Source organism: Musca vetustissima, unplaced genomic scaffold (genome assembly GCF_032173495.1).
Source record: "Musca vetustissima isolate MV318-11 ecotype Yass unplaced genomic scaffold, APGP_CSIRO_Mvet_v1 utg7618, whole genome shotgun sequence".
NCBI classification, from domain to species: Eukaryota; Metazoa; Arthropoda; class Insecta; order Diptera; family Muscidae; genus Musca; species Musca vetustissima.
This window is the reverse complement of record NW_026883708.1, coordinates 21,754-40,204: the sequence shown is the minus strand read 5'-3', so window position 1 is coordinate 40,204 and position 18,451 is coordinate 21,754. Positions and strand designations below refer to the sequence as shown.

Here is an 18,451-nt window from a genome sequence, read left to right as displayed (position 1 = left end):
TGTCCGATTGTTATTGGCTTCAAATTCATTTTCATAGTATTGTCCCGTTGTAAGAAACTACTCTATATCTGAACAAATGAAAAATTTAGTATAGGTTGCAGAATGACCTGTTTATGGATCCAATTTTTAATGGTCCTTTGCTAATGGTCCTTCAAAAATGCGACTTCCCTTAGGATTCATCTGTCGAATATACCCTAAATGGTGAAGGGTATTATATAGTCGGCCCCGTCCGACTTTACTTCTTTCCTTACTGGTTTAAAGATGTTTTCGGTCCAGTATTTATAGAATAAAGTCTTCCGTTTATATTTGAATTGTTTGAGGACCTGTAGGGATTGTTTAAGTGATACATAATGTATCTATAGAAGTAAAGTAAAATATATTTATAAACATTTTATTTGTTCCATTTAGCTTGGAAAACATTTCACATTGGCGGCGCTAAGCGTCACCCTACTCTTGATGCTGAGCTATTACCCCACCGGCAGTGAGGGATCTCGGATATTGGCAGTTTTTTCATTTCCCGGAAAAAGTCATTATGGAATGCATTCTGCACTGATTACGGAACTAATCGATCGGGGACATCATGTCACAATGGTGGCGGCATTTTCATTGAAACATCTAAAATTGGGACAGAATTATACGGAAATTCTCATAGAGCCGGTCTATGATTTTTGGAGTGATAGTAAGTGTATACAATATTTTTTCAATTTATTTGCAAATTAATATAATCCCTGTTTTTATTTCAGTCAAGGCCCATTTTAAGGCGAAAACAATTTTCGACTTGAGTACAATTGGTGTTTTGGAGAATCACTTTTTGTTAGAAGTCCTTGGGTTTGGCACCACTGAACATGCCCTGCAACAACCCGCAGTCCAAGATTTGATAAATGAACCAAATCCTCGGGGAAAATATGATTTGTTGTTGTGTGAACAATTCTATCAGGAACCATTTTTGGCATTGGCTAAAATCTATGATGTACCTGTGGTTACTAGTGGTACATTGGGTTTTGAAAATCATATGAGTCAAATGATGGGTTTGCTATCGCCATGGTCATTTGTACCGCATGGTTTTACGGATTACAATGATCATATGACGTTTAAGGAGCGGCTATTGAATTCATACTACTCATTGGCCGAAGATTTCCTACGGGAATATCATTATTTTCCCGAAATGGATAAAATGGTGAAGAAATATTTTGGCCATTTGAATGGTAAGTTTGGAGGAAAGGTTTTTTTAAGACATTAAGTAGACGAAGGAAATTTTAATAGATTTTAAGATAAATATTATTTCAAGGTCCAATAAATACTGAAATACTGAAAATCGGTCCAGATTTAGATAAAGCTCCCATATATATTTTCGTACGATTTAAGGTAAATGGAGCACCAAAGTCCCTATGTATCTTTCGATTTGCCCGAAATTTGGCACATGTCACTTATTTGACCCAAGGACGAACGCTATTGAAATTCAAGAAAATCGGTTTAGATTCAGATATAGTTCCCATATATATTTTCGTCCGATTTAAGGGGCACCAAAGTTCCAATATTTTTCGATTTGCACGAAATTTGGCATAGAGTACTGAATTAGGTCCAGAATGATGTGTGCCTAGTTTCGAGAAAATCGGTTCAGATTTAGATATAGCTCCCATATATATTTTCGTCCGATTTAAGGTAAATGGCGTACCAAAGTCCCTATATATCTTTCGATTTGCACGAGATTTGGCACAGCGTAATGAATTAGGTCTAGAATGATGTATGTTAAGTTTCCTGAAAATCGGTCCAGATTTAGATATAGCTCCCATATATATTTTCGTCCGATTTACGGTAAATGGAGCACCAAAGTCCCTATGTATCTTTCGATTTGCACGAAATTTGGCACATGTCACTTATTTGGCCCAAGGACGAACCCTATTGCAATTCAAGAAAATCGGTTCAGATTTAGATATAGCTCCCATATATATTTTCGTACGATTTAAGGTAAATGGGGCCCCAAAGTCCCTATATATCTTTCGATTTGAACGAAATTTGGCATAGAGTACTGAATTAGGTCCAGAATGATGTGTGCCTAGTTTCGAGAAAATCGGTGCAGATTTAGATATAGCTCCCATATATATTTTCGTCCGATTTAAGGTAAATGGGGCACCAAAGTCACTATATATCTTTCGATGTGCACGAAATTGGACACAGCGTAATGAATTAGGTCTAGAATTATGTGTGCCAAGTTTCCTAAAAATCGCTTCAGATTTAGATATAGCTCCCATATATACTTTCTTCCGATTTATAGAAATGGTGTACCAAAGTCCCTATATATCTTTCGATTTGCATAAAATTCGTCATAACCTATGACGATTTTTTTTTTTTTTTTTTTTGCTAAATATTTTCAAGGACCTACTTAAGGCGTGAATTTTACAAATAAATATTTTCCAGGACCTGAATAAGACGTAGAACTTTTTACAAATATTTTCCAGGTCCTGCACAAGGCATGGATTTTTAATAAGTATTTTTCAAGGACCTCCACATGGCTAGGTTTTTTAATAAACATTTTAAAGGTCCCTTAAGGCGTGGATTTTTTAATAAATATTTTTTTAAGGTCCCTTAAGGCGTGGTTTTTTTAATAATTTTTTTTTTCAAATTCTTTTAAGATTTGGATATTTTAATAAATATTTTTTCAAGGTCCCTTAAGGCGTGGATTTTTTAATAAATATTTTTTTAAGGTCCCTTTAATTTTCAAGGTCCTTTAAGGCATGAAATTTTTAATAAACATTCGTTTTTTTCTATTTTATCTTCAGTTACAATTCCCTCAGTCTCAGAAATGGAGAAGAATATTTCGGTGATGTTATTGAACAGCCACATTCCATTGACCACGGCAAGACCTTTGGTCCCAGGTATCATTTTTGTGGGTGGTATGCACATTTACCCACCCAAGAAGCTACCACAGGATATTCAACAATTTATGGATGGAGCCAAAGACGGTGTGATTTTCTTTAGCTTGGGTAAGGTCCTACCAGAATTCTATTTTAAACATAAATAATATCATTTTTATATTTTTCTTGAACATTACAGGAAGCAACGTCCAATCCAAAGACATGCCCGAAGATAAGCTGCACATTTTCCTGGATGTCTTTGCCGCAATGAAACAGCGTGTCATTTGGAAATTTGAAAATGAAAGTATTCCCAATCTGCCCGAGAATATCATGATCAAAAAATGGCTGCCACAATCGGATATTTTGGCCCATCCCAATACGAAAGTTTTCATAACCCACGGCGGTCTGTTCGGTACCCAAGAAGGTGTTCACCACGGTGTACCCATGCTGGGTATACCCTTCTATTGTGATCAACAATTGAATTTACGGAAATCCGAAAGACACGGTTATGCCATTAGTTTAGATTTCCTTACAATTACACACGATCTGCTTCGCGATTCATTAAATAAGCTGATCTATGACCGCCAGTATCGTGATAATGTTCAACGTTATTCACGCATCTTTCGTGATCGCCCTATGGGCTCCAGGGAAACTGCTGCCTATTGGATTGAATATGTGATACGTCACAAGGGGGCACCTCAGCTACGTTCTGCCGGTTTGGATTTGAAATGGTATCAATTTTATTTATTAGATGTTATTGCATTTGTTGTTGTTCTGCTATTGGCTGCTATTTTAGTTGTACGTTACGTGTTAAAGAAGCTACTTTTTGGTATTAGTTCGAATAGGAAAATTAAAATGAATTAAATGTGTAGATTATTTTTATATTATATGTTATATTTTATTGTACAGAATTAAGTAATAAATATTTATGGAATTTAAAAAAAAGTAATTTTTTTTTCAAAACACTGTGGATTTTAATATTTCAAGAACCGTCATGAGGCCTGAATTTTTCATAAATATTTTTTTATGTTCAATTAAGGCTGAAATTTGGCACAGCTCACTTCTTTGGCCAAAGGACGAACGCTATTGAAATTGAAGAAAATCGGTTCAGATTTAGATATAGCTTCCATATATATTTTCGTCCGATTTAAGGTAAATTGTGCCCCAAATCCTTATAAATCCTCCGATTTGCACGAAATTTGGCATGGCATGCTGAATTAAGCCTAGAATGATGTGTGCAAAGACTCGTGGAAATCGGTTCAGATTTAGTTCGAGTTCCCATATATATTTTCGTCCGATTTAAGGTAAATGGTGCGCCAAAGTCCCTATATATCTTTCGATTTGCTCGAAATTTGGCACAATGTACTAAATTAAGCCTGGAATGATGTGTTTCAAGTTTCGTGAAAATCGGTTTAGATTTAGATATAGCTCACATATATATTTTCGTCCGATTTATGGTGAATGGTGCACCAAAGTCCCTATATAAGCTCCGAATTGCACGAAATTTGGCATGGCGTGCTGAATTAAGTCTAGAACGATGAGTGTTAAGAATCGTGAATATCGGTTCAGATTTACATATAGCTCCCATATATATTTTCATCCGATTTAAGGTAAATGGTGCACCAAAGTACCTATATAACTTTCGATTTCCACGAAATTTGGCACAACGTACTGGATTAAGGCTAGAATGCGTGTGCTAAGTTTCGTGAAAATCGGTTCAGATTTAGATATACCTCCCATATATATTTTCGTCCGATTTAAGTTAAATGGTGCACCAAAGTCCCTACATATCTTTCGATTTGCACGAAATTTGGCTCAGCTTACGGAATTAAGCCTGGAATGATGTGTGCCAAGTTTCGCGAAAATCGGTCCATATTTAGATATAGCTCCCATATACATGTTCAACCGATATAATGTAAATGGTTCACCAAAGTCCCTATATATGCTTCGATTTGCACGAAATTTGGCACAACGTACTGAATTAAGCCCAGAATGCTGTGTGCTAAGTTTCCTGAAAATCGGTTCAGATTTAGAGATAGCTCCCATATATATTTTCATCCGATTTAAGGTAAATGGTGCACCAAAGTGCCTAAATATCTTTCGATTTGCTCGATATTTAGCACGGCGTACTAAATTCAGCCTGGAATGATGTGTGTTAAGTTTCCTGAAAATCGGTTCAGATTTAGATATAGCTCCCATATATATTTTCGTCCAATTTAAGGTAAATGGTGCACCAAATCCCTAACAACCCTCCGATTTGCACGAAATTTGGCATAGCGTGCTCAATTGAGCCTAGAATGATGTGTGGAAATCGGTTCAGATTTAGTTAGAGCTCCCCTATAAATTTTCGTCCGATTTAAGGTAAATGGTGCACCAAATCCCTAACAACCCTCCGATTTGCACGAAATTTGGCATGGCGTGCTGAATTAAGTCTAGACCGATGTGTGCCAAGTTTCGTGAAAATCGGTTCAGATTTAGATATTACTCCCATATATATTTTCGTCCGATTTTATGTAAATTTTGCTCCAAAGACCCTTTATATTCTTCGATTTGTACGAAATTTGGCATATCGTACTGAATTGAGTCTAGAATGCTGTGTGGTACGTTTCGGGAAAAACGATTCAGATTTCGATTGAGACTTGAATGACATTATTGCGTTTTGTTGAAATTGGTGCAGATCCAGCCATAGCTTCCATATGTATTTCGAACGGGTGTCTGATTGAAAATAATTTTTAACAGTACCGAATAGATTGCATCAATTTTGGTATAAATCGTATTCCATAAATTTGTCCCAGGCTATTCTAAACAAGCCCGAATGAAATTAAATTTAGCATAGGTTGCAGAAAGGCATGATTATGTTCCTTCGAGGGAACACTGACATGCAATTGTAAGGATAAATATGTACAATATACCCAAAGTAGTGAGGGGTATCATATAGTCGGCCTAGTCCGATTTTACTATTTTTCTTACTGGTTATAAATATTTTTTTCAGGGAACTCCACAAGACATCGATTATTATATTTTAATTTTGGAACAAGTCTGGTTTAGGGCCCCCTCGCGGATCTTTTTGAAACTTTTACCACATATAGTCCTTGGGGCCCTGATTACTATGGTATCCTTTTTTTCTTGCGGAAATCGGTATTTCCGGAGATATGGACCTCCAAAGTTCCGTTGGGGCCACTATTTTTTCTCACGGTTTTTAACATTTACTGAGACAATGTGGGTATTAATTTAAAGCATTTAATTACAAAAATTTAATATTCTTATGAAATAAGTTCACTCATTCTGAGATATGGGTCTCCAAAATTCCACGGGACCCTTCTTTAATTTTGAAACCCAGTATGGGTGTTTGTGGGTAAATGGCTTTCGACCGGGGATTTAAGACTTTCCCCTATGGACAAACGTTAACTACGGCTACGCGACCGAATCTCCTTCTAGTTAGAACAGTGTTTGCGGGTAGCCGCCCCTCGGCCGGGGTTTTAAGACATTCTCTTATGGACTGGTGGCAGCTCCGGCTACGCGATCGCATCTCCTTTTAATTTGAATATTATTATTGTAATCAGTACGTCAAACGCTTTTAATTGATACCCATATTGCCTCAGTAAATGTTAAAAACCGTGAGAAAATATAAGGGTACCAACGGAACTTTGTAGGCCCATATGTCCGATTTCCAAAAAAAAAAAAAACAAAGGACACCGTTGTAATCAGGACCCCAAGGACTACATGTGGTAAAAATTTCAATACCATCCTTAAGTTTTTTAATAAATATTTTTTAAGTTCATTCACGTTCATAGAAATGTATCTTGTTTATTTGTCGTTTGCCATGATCGATTTATTTTTTCTGAAGTACCCTGCCTACCACATAGATTACGGTCTAATCAAGTGATTTCCCATTATTGTTGGTCTTAAGCAAATTCTCATTAGTTATGGGTGTTATCTAAAAACAATCAAGGTTTCCTAGGTAAAAATGCGTACCGATTATTTTTATAATTTTTTTATTATTGGCAAAATAACTATTTTCAGATAAAGCATAATATTATTACCACCACCACCTTGTTTGACGATTAATGTATTGCCACTGAGTATGAAACACCTGTCAGGGCATGAAGGTTGCTAGTTTATTAAATATCACTGAGGGTGGTCAATGATTCTAGAAATATATACTGATAAAAATTATAATAAAAACAACAATATTCAGATAGGCCTACCATGCTAACGAAAACAGACCACTTGAAAAATCAGACATCTATTCTAAGGGTTTAGAATACTATTAATCTGGTAATGATAAATATTCCAATGGAAGAAGGAAATACGACGGTACGGCAAACTATATTCCTGGAATATATATTTCGTAGGGATAAAAACAAAAACAGTAAGAAAAGTAGTAAAGTCGGACTGGGTCGACTATATGATACCCTTCACCACTATGGGTATATTAAACAGCATTATTAACATGAAATTGGATGAAATAAAATATGTGATATTTATCTAAATGTGAATCGGACTAGATCTATCCATAAACATGTCATTCGTTTGGGACAAAAGTATGAAAATCGACTTCAAACAAATATCAATAGGTCATCCGTTGGGCTATGTCTGTACTTCTAGAAAACGTAACTACGTTATTCTAGGCTCAATTTTGTACGTTGTGCAAAATGTTATGTCAATCTGACAAACATGAGGAGTTTGATGTACAATTTACTTAAAATCGGACGAAAGTATATATAGAAGCTATACCCAAATATGAAACGATTTCAACGAAACTTGTCACAGGTTAAGTTATACTAATTTCGGTACGTTTAGTTCCTATCAGCCATATATTGGTTTCTTGGTGCGTCAATTACTTCATATCAGCTATATCTAAATCCCAACCGAATTTTACGAAACTTGGCCCACAAAATTCTGGACTAAATTCCGTGCGATAGGCAACATAAGAACTTTGGCACAATATTTAAATTAAATCGGACAAAATATATATATATAGATCTGAACCGATTTTAACGAAACTTGGCAGACATCGCTCTACTCTCAATTCAATAGATATATATGGACTTTGGTGCACCATTTACATGAAATCGGACGAATCTATATATGGGAGCTATATCTAAATCTGAACCGATTTTCACGAAATTTGGCAGATATCATTCTAGACTTAATTCAGTACGCTGTGCCAAATTTCATGCAAATCGAAAGATATAGAGGGACTTTGGTGCCCCATTTACCTTAAATCGGACGAAACTATATATGGGAGCTATATCTAAATCTGAACCGATTTTCTCGAAACTTGGCACACATCATTCTGGACCTAATTCAGTACTCTGTACCAAATTTCGAAATCGAAGGATATAGAGGGAATTTGGTGCCCCATTTACCTTAAATCGGACGAAACTATATATGGGAGCTATATCTAAATCTGAACCGATTTTCTCGAAATTTGGCACGCATCATTCTGGACCTAATTCAGTACGCTGTGCCAAATTTCATGGAAATCGAAAGATATGGAGGGACTTTGGTGCCCCATTTACCTTAAATCGGGCGAAAATATATATGGGAGCTATATCTAAATCTGAACCGATTTTCCAATTTCAATAGGGGTTCGTCCATGGGCCAAATAAGTGACTTGTGCCAAATTTCACCCAAATCGGATTATAAATGCGACCTGTCCTTTGTTTACAATTTAACATCTACAGACGGACAGACGGACGGACATGCGTAAATCGACTCAGAAAGTGATTCTATGCATATTCTCAAAAGGAACCATGTGTCTACCGCGTTTCCTTTTGCCTGTTACAAACATATGCACAAAGACATAATACCCTGTACCACAGTGTGGCGAAGGGTATAAAAACACACATTAAGAAAAGTAGTAAAGGCGGACTGGACCGACTATATGATACCCTTCACCGATGTGATACCCTTCACTGACTGTACCATGCGACAAATTTATGGATTTATAGCATAATTGATACACGCTATTCGGTACGCCGCACTGTTAAAAATTTAATTTCAATCAGACACCCGTTCTTAATACACATTTCAACAAAACCCTTTAAAGTCATTGAAGTCTTAATTTGCTACGTTGTCCAACGTTTCGTGTTAATCGGACAAACATTAGGAGTTTGGTGCACAATTTATGTAAAATCGAATGAATATATATATATATATATATATATGGGAGCTATATCTAAATATACATGGATCTTCACGAAACTTTGCACACATCATTCTAGACTCAATTCATTACGTTATGCCAAATTTCGTGCAAATTGAAAAATATTCTCGGACTTTGGTGCACCATTTACATTAAATCGGACGCAATGCATATATATATATATATATATATATAGCACACATTTTTCTAGACTCAAGTCAGTACGCTATGCCAAATTTCGTACAAATAGATGAATATATAGGGTCTTTGGTGCTTCATTTACATCAAATCGGACGAAAATATATATGAGAGCTATATCTATATCTGAACCGATTTTTACGAAACTTAGCACACATCATTCTAGGCTTAATTCCGTAAGCTTAGCCAAATTTCGTGAAAATCGAAAGATATTTAGGGACTTTGGTGCACCATTTATCTTATCTGGTGCACCAGAAAGTAATTCTATGCATATTCTCAAAAGGAACCAAACATAACCACAAAGTGGTGATACCTTGTACCACAGAGTGGTGAAGGGTATAATTAGTAGAAAAAAGGAAATCTAAATTGCAAAGGGAGCTATAAGCAAAATATTTTAAATTAATAAAACGCATATGTTAACAATAAAATTATTATTTCATAAAATCAGTAATCCATCTTAAATGCAAATAACAATTTTACCGCAATTTGCTGTTAATTGGAATGTTGTTTTTTTATTAACAAATTGCAGGTATTATAGACAATGTAATGTAATAATAAGTAATTATTCCTTTAATAGTTGCATTTCAAACAACTTCGCGTGATTAATTTTCTCTCAGTAATGAACTCAATATGAATTTAGAAATTAATCTGTAAAAAAAAGCATTTCTATAAAGTAAATATGACAGATTAGAATAGAAAAGAAATATTTGCTGTACTCTCCTCACTCCTGTATCTTATCTTATCAAATTAGTGACATCTATTTGCTATGATAAGCATTACCGAATACAGTGGGCAATATCGCTCATTTAATGCAAAATCGACATAAATCGAAAAAAACTCGATTTTGCAGAAAATGTGTTGTATGATTTCAATTGGCTCACACTTTACAATTTATATTTTCGTCCGATTTAATGTAAATGGTGTACCAAAGTCCCTATATATCGTTCGATTTGCACGAAATTTGGCATAGCGTGATGAATTATGTCCAGAATGATGTGTGTTAAGTTTCCTGGAAATCGGTCCAGATTTAGATTGAGCTCCCATATATATTTTCGTCCGATTTAAGGTAAATGGTGAGCCAAAGTCCCTAAATATCTTTCGATCAGCACGAAATTTAGCACAGCGTAATTAGTTAGGTTTAAATTGAAAATCGGTTTAGATTTAGAAATAGCTCCCATATGGGAAATTACAAAATTCTTTTAAAATTCCATTAAAAAAATTTTGAAAATTTTTTTTGCGAGCACATTTATGATTTTTGGTACATAGGTTAAGAAAAATATGCTGATTCGAAATCTGTACGCGTTCACAAATTCGGATGCTGCGCACAAAAGTTATAGCGGTTTTAAATCTTGTGTTTCAAATATAAATTAAATGGATTCCTATTCGTTGTTATTCGCGAATTTCTTCACAAATGCTTAAACACCATTGTTTTCTTTGCATACTAGTCAAATCACACTGAAATACGGTTTAATAATCGCGCAAAACAAATAGAAACATGAAGATATCGGAAAATAAAATAAATTAATTTTTGAATTAAAACAAAAGTTTTTTTGAATTTTCGATTTTTTTGTATGGTTAAGAGGATACGGTTTTGCCTTAATCTTCTAAAATATACGACGCTTTCTTCTGCAAATTCTTTTAGATGATTGTTAAATATCGGTAGATTCATCTGATAAGAGTTTCGACGTCATTAATGGCCAAATATATTGCACTTACAATACTTCAAAATGATCAATATTGAAAAGCTTGCAATTCGCGAATTAGTTGAAATCAGTTGATGCGCATGCGATTTTCGTATAAACCGAATCAATGTCTTTCAATAATTATGAATTTTTCGATGTTTAATATAGCGGTCAAAGTGTGCCACTCGATGCACTTTACTATGCAAAAACCCTAAAAATGGCTACAAATCACGCAACGTGCATACGATTTTTATGCGCATCCGATTTCAGTAATCTCCTATGAAAATACACAAAAGGACACCTATTTTAAAAGGATCGGTTAAGAACCGCGGATGTGCCTCCACAATCAATTTTGGATAAAATACGCATATTATTCGCGTATCGATGTATTTTTGACCTATTTCCACACAGATTCGCGAATTTGACAATACAAGCATAAATGCATGTAAAATTAATTCGAAGAAAACCGCGATTATTTACGCGAATTTGTCAAAATAAGGTTTTGTAGTTTTTCCCACATTCAAGGTACTTATATCCGCCGTTTTATTGGACGGAATTGAACATGGATGGGCTCATTAGATCCGGCACGTAAAAAAACTAAAATCACGCGCGGTTCCACGGAATATGAATGGACTTTCTTAATTGTAGACTCAAAAAATATGTTTTTTATAAAAATTTACGCACCAAATTTTCGTCTTTGAAACCCAATTGCAAAGAAGCTACAGTGAGCACATTCATGAGATATACACTAAACGAAGTAGAATCACGAGTTCTACAATCCTATAATTAGTTTATTCTATTATCTGGATGCGCATCCTAATTATAAGAAAAATTCAAAAAACACGGAAAATCCGGCTTCAAAATGTCAGCATCAATTTTGGGTGGATGCAGTGATTATATCGAAAAATCATACATTAGAACCATATTGTCCATGGGGTATTCTGCAACTTAGTCACTGATCACATGTGAGTGCGTTGTGTAGTTTAGCCACAAATCGGGAACGAACACAAAAAAACTCGTTGGCTTCAACACATTTTCACCCATTTTTTTACATTACCACCATCACAGCTTCCACGCAACTTATTATTTATTACAAATATTTTAAGATTTTGACAAGAACACTTAATTTTATAGAATTGAATTTTAATTATATGCAATATGTTCATATTTCGCGAGTTATAACCTTGCAAACCTCAGCTTCAAGGAATTTAAAAGATTTTTGTAATTTCCCATATATATTTTCGTCCGATTTAATGTAAATGGTGTACCAATGTCCCTATATATCGTTCGATTTGCATGAAATTTGGCACAGCGTAATGAATTAGGTCTAGAATGATGTGTGTTCAGTTTCCTGGAAATCGGTCCAGATTTAGATATAGCTCCCATATATATTTTCGTCCGATTTAAGGTAAATGGTGTACCAATGTCCATACATATCTTTCCATTTGCACGAAATTTGGCATATCGTAATGAAGTGAAGCGTTATGTTTCCTGAAAATCGGATCAGATTTAGATTTAGCTCCCATATATATTTTCGTCCGATTTTATGTAATTGGTGCACCAAAGTCCCTTTATATCTTTTGATTTGCAGGAATTTTGGTATAGGGTAATGAATTAAGTCTGGAATGATGCTGCTAAGCTTCGTGAAAAGAGCCATACAACGTACTGATGTAATATAAATTAGTCTCTGGCAAGTTTCCCTGAAATCGGTTCAGATATATTCTACATATGTTAGGATACATATGTAGAATATACCCAAAGTGGTGAAGGGTATCATATAGTTGGCCCTGTCCGACTTTGTCGACGCAGATCGGCCCGTAGATCTTTCGGAGAATTTTTCTCTCAAACACCCCAAGCGCTGCCTCATCTGCTTGCGCAAGTACCCATGCTTCTGATCCATATAATAGCACGGGTAGTATCAGCGTCCTGTAAAGTGTGAGTTTGGTCTGACGAGAGGTGGCCTTGTTTCTAAACTGCTTACTTAGACCATAGTAGCATCTGTTGGCCATCAAAATCCTTCTCCGAATTTCAAAACTGATATTATTCGTTTTATTTATGGCGGTACCAAGGTATATAAAGTATTTAACTACCTCGAAGCTGTAGTTCTCAAGTTCCACAGTTGGTCCAAGTCTACTGGACGTCTTGCGCGTTGATACCATCAGCTTGGTCTTGTCGCCGTTTACTGTCAGGCACACTTTGGCAGACTCCTTTTCAATTTGTTCAAAGGTGGCTGTTACTGCTCGTAATGTTCGACCCATTATATCGATGTCATCGGCGTAGGCGAGTAACTGATGTTGTTTGGTGTACAGAGTGCTATTTCTGTTCACCTTTGCGTCTCGTATGATCACACGACAAACTGTCACCTTGTCTGAATCCTCGTTCGGTATTGAAGGGCTCCGATAGGACCTTTCCTACTTTAACGGCTGACCTTGTGCCACTTAACGTTATCCTGCATAGCCGTATTAATTTTGCAGGAATGCCGAACGTAGACATGGCTTTAAACCATCTCTGAACGGATAGGGCTGTCGAATGCGGCTTTATAGTCGACAAATAGGTGGTATGTGTCGATGAGTTTTTCGTGGGTCTTTTCCAGGATTTAGCGCAGAGTGAAAATCTGGTCAATGGTGGATTTGCCAGGTCAGAAGCGGCATTGGTATGTTCCGATGATGTCATTGACCATTGGCTTCAATCGTTCACACAGCACACTGGATAGCACTTTATATGCGATGGGAAGGAGCCTTATTCCTCTATAGTTGGCACATATCGTCTTGTCTCATTTTTTGTGCACGGGACACAGGATGCTGAGGTTCCAATCATTGGGCATGCATTCATCTAGCCAAATTGTGCTAATCAGCTGGTGCATGCTCCTGACCAGCATCTGGCCACCAGTCTTGAATAGTTCGGCTGGTAACCCATCGGCTCCTGCTGCTTTGTTGTTCTTGAGCCGATTAATTGCTTTTATGACCTCATCTTGGCTAGGTGGTATACACTCTATACAATCATCTCTTATTGGTTCTGGGGTATCTTCTTCATCGCCACTATTAAGACTTACTGGCCTTCTACAAATACCAACTTATAAGAAGACCTTCGGTGTTTCTGATAGAAGTCCTTCTGTTTTTTATATAAGAAGACCTACTTTCGGATCCGTAAAAAGAGGACCATATGGTTTTCCATAAGAATACCATCTGATCTGGCCCAGGCGAAACTTATTACTCTCCCATATGGGTTTTGTATAGAAAATAAATAAATTCGATTTAGACACTTATTTGAGGGCTATAAGGGTTACACCAAAAATATTTAACAGCGAATAATTTATTTAACGGTACTTCAAATTACATCATATTAATTTTTCCGGTATAGTGTTTCTAATTCTCCAAAAACCTAGAATATTAAATTATAGTCTATTTGTTTGAAAATGTCGCTAGGAAAATCGATATACCTAAAAAAGGTGGACCTATAATTCTGTAGAGTACAAATGTGTTCCTATAGAAAACAAGTGAAAAAGCGTTAAGTTCGGCCGGGTCGAACTTTGGATAACCTCCACCATAGATATACTGACAGGTACTTGAAATGAAAATATAGGGAACATACCAAAAAATGGACCTATACCGACATTTCTACAATCCGATTATGTAAACAATAATTTTTAATAGACAATTATACCCTCATCCTTATGGCTAATTAGTGTGTATACACTTTCACACGGTGAAAATGTGCCTCATCGAAATATTGGTTCTAGACCCCATGTTTCTTGGGACCAAATCCGTTTCAGAAAAATTTGATTTCATCCCATCTTATTATGTCTTCCAAACTTAGTTCATGTCCGAATTTGGGGAATATCGGCCCATGCCTTCTGGTACCTCCCACACAGGGGCTATGGCTAAGCCTAAATGCGGACTATAGTTCACATATAGTTCATTATCGAACCGTACGTTCTAGTTTTTTTTCTCGATATCCTTCGCAGGTGAAATGATTACAACAGAGTGTTACAACCAAACCCAAAATGCGGAAAAATCAGATAATTATAATTATAAAAAAAATGGGGTTATATGGGGACTACGCCTAAAAGGGGTTGACTATTAATAATTTTTGGTAGGGAGATTTGTTTCCATATACGGCTACAAAATACCAAATTTCAGTGATTCCGGTTGAAAAACGCGCTCAAGATCCCCCAAATGCCGAAATTTGGGGGTACCTGAAAAATGCGCTAAAGAATCCCAAAATACCGAAAATTGGGGGTACCCTTATATGGGGACTACCAGAAAAAAGGACTTATATTTATAATTTTTAGTGGAGATATTTGGTACCCAATAAGAACTTAATGTATCAAATTTCAGCGAATTCGGTTGAAAACGCGCTCAAGTGCCCCAAAATACCGAAAACTGGGGGTACCCTTATATGGGGGCTACCAGAAAAAATGGACCTATATTCATAGTCTTTTGTGGAGTGATTTGGAACCTATTTAGAACTCAAAGCACTAAATTACAGCCAATTCGGTGGAAAAATACGACCAAAACCCCCAAAATACTAAAAATTAGGAGGTACCGTTATATTGGGGCTACCAGAAAAAGTGGGCCTATATTTATAATTTTTTGTGGCGACATTTAGTACCCAATAAGGGGAGCTATTCCTAAACGTGGACCGATATATCCTATCTTCGAACTTGACCTACCTGCGGACAAAAAACAACCCTATGCAAAATTTCAGCACCCTATCGATTGCGTGATTACAACAGACGGACGGACGGACATGGCTAGATCGTCTTAGATTTTTACCCTGATCAAGAATATATGTACTTTATAGGGTCGGAAATGAATATTTCGGTGAGTTACAAACGGAATGACAAAATTAATATACCCTCCATACTATGGTGGAGGTATAAAAATACACAGTCGCTGCGGACACTTTTTAAAAAAATAAACCCCCAACGATTCCCCACTTCAAAATTGTTTCCAACATTCAACAAAATTCTCCGCCTATTATAAAAACGTATTGAGTGCTTCCAAGAAATGTGTGAACAATTTTGCCCGTCATTGTTATTAAAAAATAAAAACTAAAAAAACTAGTTGATATTTGTGTTAGTAAGTCGCGTGTAGATAATGATTGAAAATATCATTTTGTTGTCTTGTTTTCATTTTCGTTTGACGGGCAGATCTAATAAAACAAGAAGCCGGTTGTAAAAACCTCCACATTGTGTTCGGATGTAGTAAAATCGTAATTAATGTCGATCTTAATAGATTCCGATGATGGTTAGGTGCGAAGATCGTTTGTTGTGTATGGAGGCTAGTCAATTGAAAAAACATTTTACTCTTCATAATCATTACAATAACAACACCTAGTATAACCGCTTCTTCAAACAAGTTGCGTCTGAGAGATTCTTAGTATATAATACAAATGTACGTGTGTGAGTGTGCATGCGTGTAGCTATGCCCATTTTTGCTGTATCATTGTATTAAATCTCAAATTGTCTATGGTTCTCACCATAATAATGACTCGGCGTTTTTTTTTTATTAAATATTAGTGGTCATAACAACAGCTCCAAAAATATTTGTTTTGAATTGATAGTTAAGAAACTAAAATTTGCATGATAAGAGATTGAAAAACTAGATGCTTCGTAAGTTAGTTTGAACCGGTAAGAATAGGCATCGACTATGTGATACCCTATACAAATTGTGAGACATTCTTGCGGTCACCCTCAATCTCTCTCAAAACTGATTATTTCTATAGAAAATATTGGTCAGTGGATTGATTTTTTTTTTCTTCGGAAAAAAATCCTCAGTCGCTGAGGACAGATTTTTTTCTATAAAAAAAAAAAATCCTTAGTCACTGAGGACAGGTTTATTTCTATTGAAAAATTACCTCAATCACAGAGGACTGCATTTTCTTTCACTGAGGACAGATTTTTTCTACAGAAGAAAATTCGTCAGACGGTGAGGACCGTTTTTTTTCTAGTCACTTAGAACAGACTTTATAAAAAATTCCTTAGACACTGAGGACTAATTTTTCTTAATAGAAAATAATCCCACAGTCTCTGAGGATAGATTTTTTTCCTATAGAAAAAAACCTTTGTCACTGAGGACAGGTTTATTTCTATTGAAAAAATTCCGCAGTCGCTGAGGACAGATTTTTTACTATCGAAATAAAATTCTCTGTCACTTAGAACTGATTATTTTCTATAGAAAAATTCCTCGGTTATTGGACAAATTTTTTTCTATAGAAGAAAATTCGTCAGATAGTGAGGACCGATTTTTTTCTAGCCACATAGAACAGACTTTATACAAAATTCCTCAGTCACTGAGGAATAATTTTTCTTAATATAAAATAATAAAACAGTCTCTGAGGCTAGATTTGTTCTATAGAAAACAAAACCGCAGTCGCTGAGGACAGGTTTATTTCTATTGAAAAAGTTCCGCCGTCGCTGAGGACAGATTTTTTTCTATAGAAATAAAATTCTCTGTCACTTTGAACTGATTATTTTCTATATAAAAATTCTTCGGCTATTGAGGACAAATTTTTTTCTATAGAAAAAAATTCCCCAGTCACTGCGGACAGATTTTTTCTATAGAAAAAAAAATACTCAGTCACTGAGGAATGATTTTAATACCCTTCACCACACTGTGGTACAGGGCATTATGTATTTGTGCAAATGTTTGTAACAGGCAAAAGGAAACGAGATAGACACATGGCTCCTTTTGGGAATTTGCATAGAATACCTTTTTGAGTCGATTTATGTATGTCCGTCCGTCCGTCCGTCTGTCTATGTTAAATTGTAAATAAAGTACAGGTCGCATTTATGATCCGAAATGGATAAAATTTGGCACAGCTCATTTATTTGGTCCAAGGACGAACCCTATTGAAATTGGAAAAAATCGGTTCAGATTTAGATTAGCTCCCATATATATTATCGTCCGATTTAATGTAAATGGTGCACCAAAGTCCATATATTTATTTTGATTTCCGCGAAATTTGGCATAGCGTACTGAATTAAGTCAAGAACGATGTGTGTTAAGTTTCGTGAAAATCGGTTCAAATTTAGATATAGCTCCCACATATATTATCGTCCGATTTAATGTAAATGGTGCACCAAAGTCCCTATATATCTTTCGATTTGCACGAAATTTAGCGTATCGTACTGAATTACGTCTAGAAAGATGTGTGTGAAATTTCGTGAAAATCAGTTCAGATTTTGATATAGCCTCAAATATATTTTCGTCTGATTTTAGGTAAATAATGCACCAAAGTCCCTATATACCCTTCGATTTGCAAGAAATTTGACACATCGTAATGAATTAGGCCTAGAATGATATGTTTCCTGAAAATCGGTTCAGGTTTAGATATAGCTCCCATATATATTTTCGTCCGATTTTATGTAAATAATGCACCAAAGTCCCTATATATCCATCGATTTGCACGAAATTTGTCATAGCGTACTGAATAAGGTCTAGAAAGATGTGTTTAAAATTTCAGATTTAGATTAGCTCCCCATATATATTATCATCCGATTTAATGTAAATGGTACACGAAAGTCCCTATATATATTTTGATTTCCGCGAAATTTGGCATAG

The 18,451-nt window shown here is 35.7% G+C and overlaps 1 protein-coding gene across 1 annotated transcript; it reads left to right on the top strand.

Moving 5' to 3' along the window:
• Positions 1-408: 408 nt before the first annotated feature.
• LOC133330693 (UDP-glycosyltransferase UGT5-like) lies at positions 409-3,719 on the top strand (the record flags this gene model as incomplete). Its single annotated transcript, XM_061539101.1, has 4 exons — positions 409-679; positions 744-1,205; positions 2,781-2,984; positions 3,055-3,719. Coding segments are annotated over 4 exons (1,602 nt in total), but the record flags the coding sequence as incomplete, so codon positions are not given.
• Positions 3,720-18,451: the final 14,732 nt, after the last annotated feature.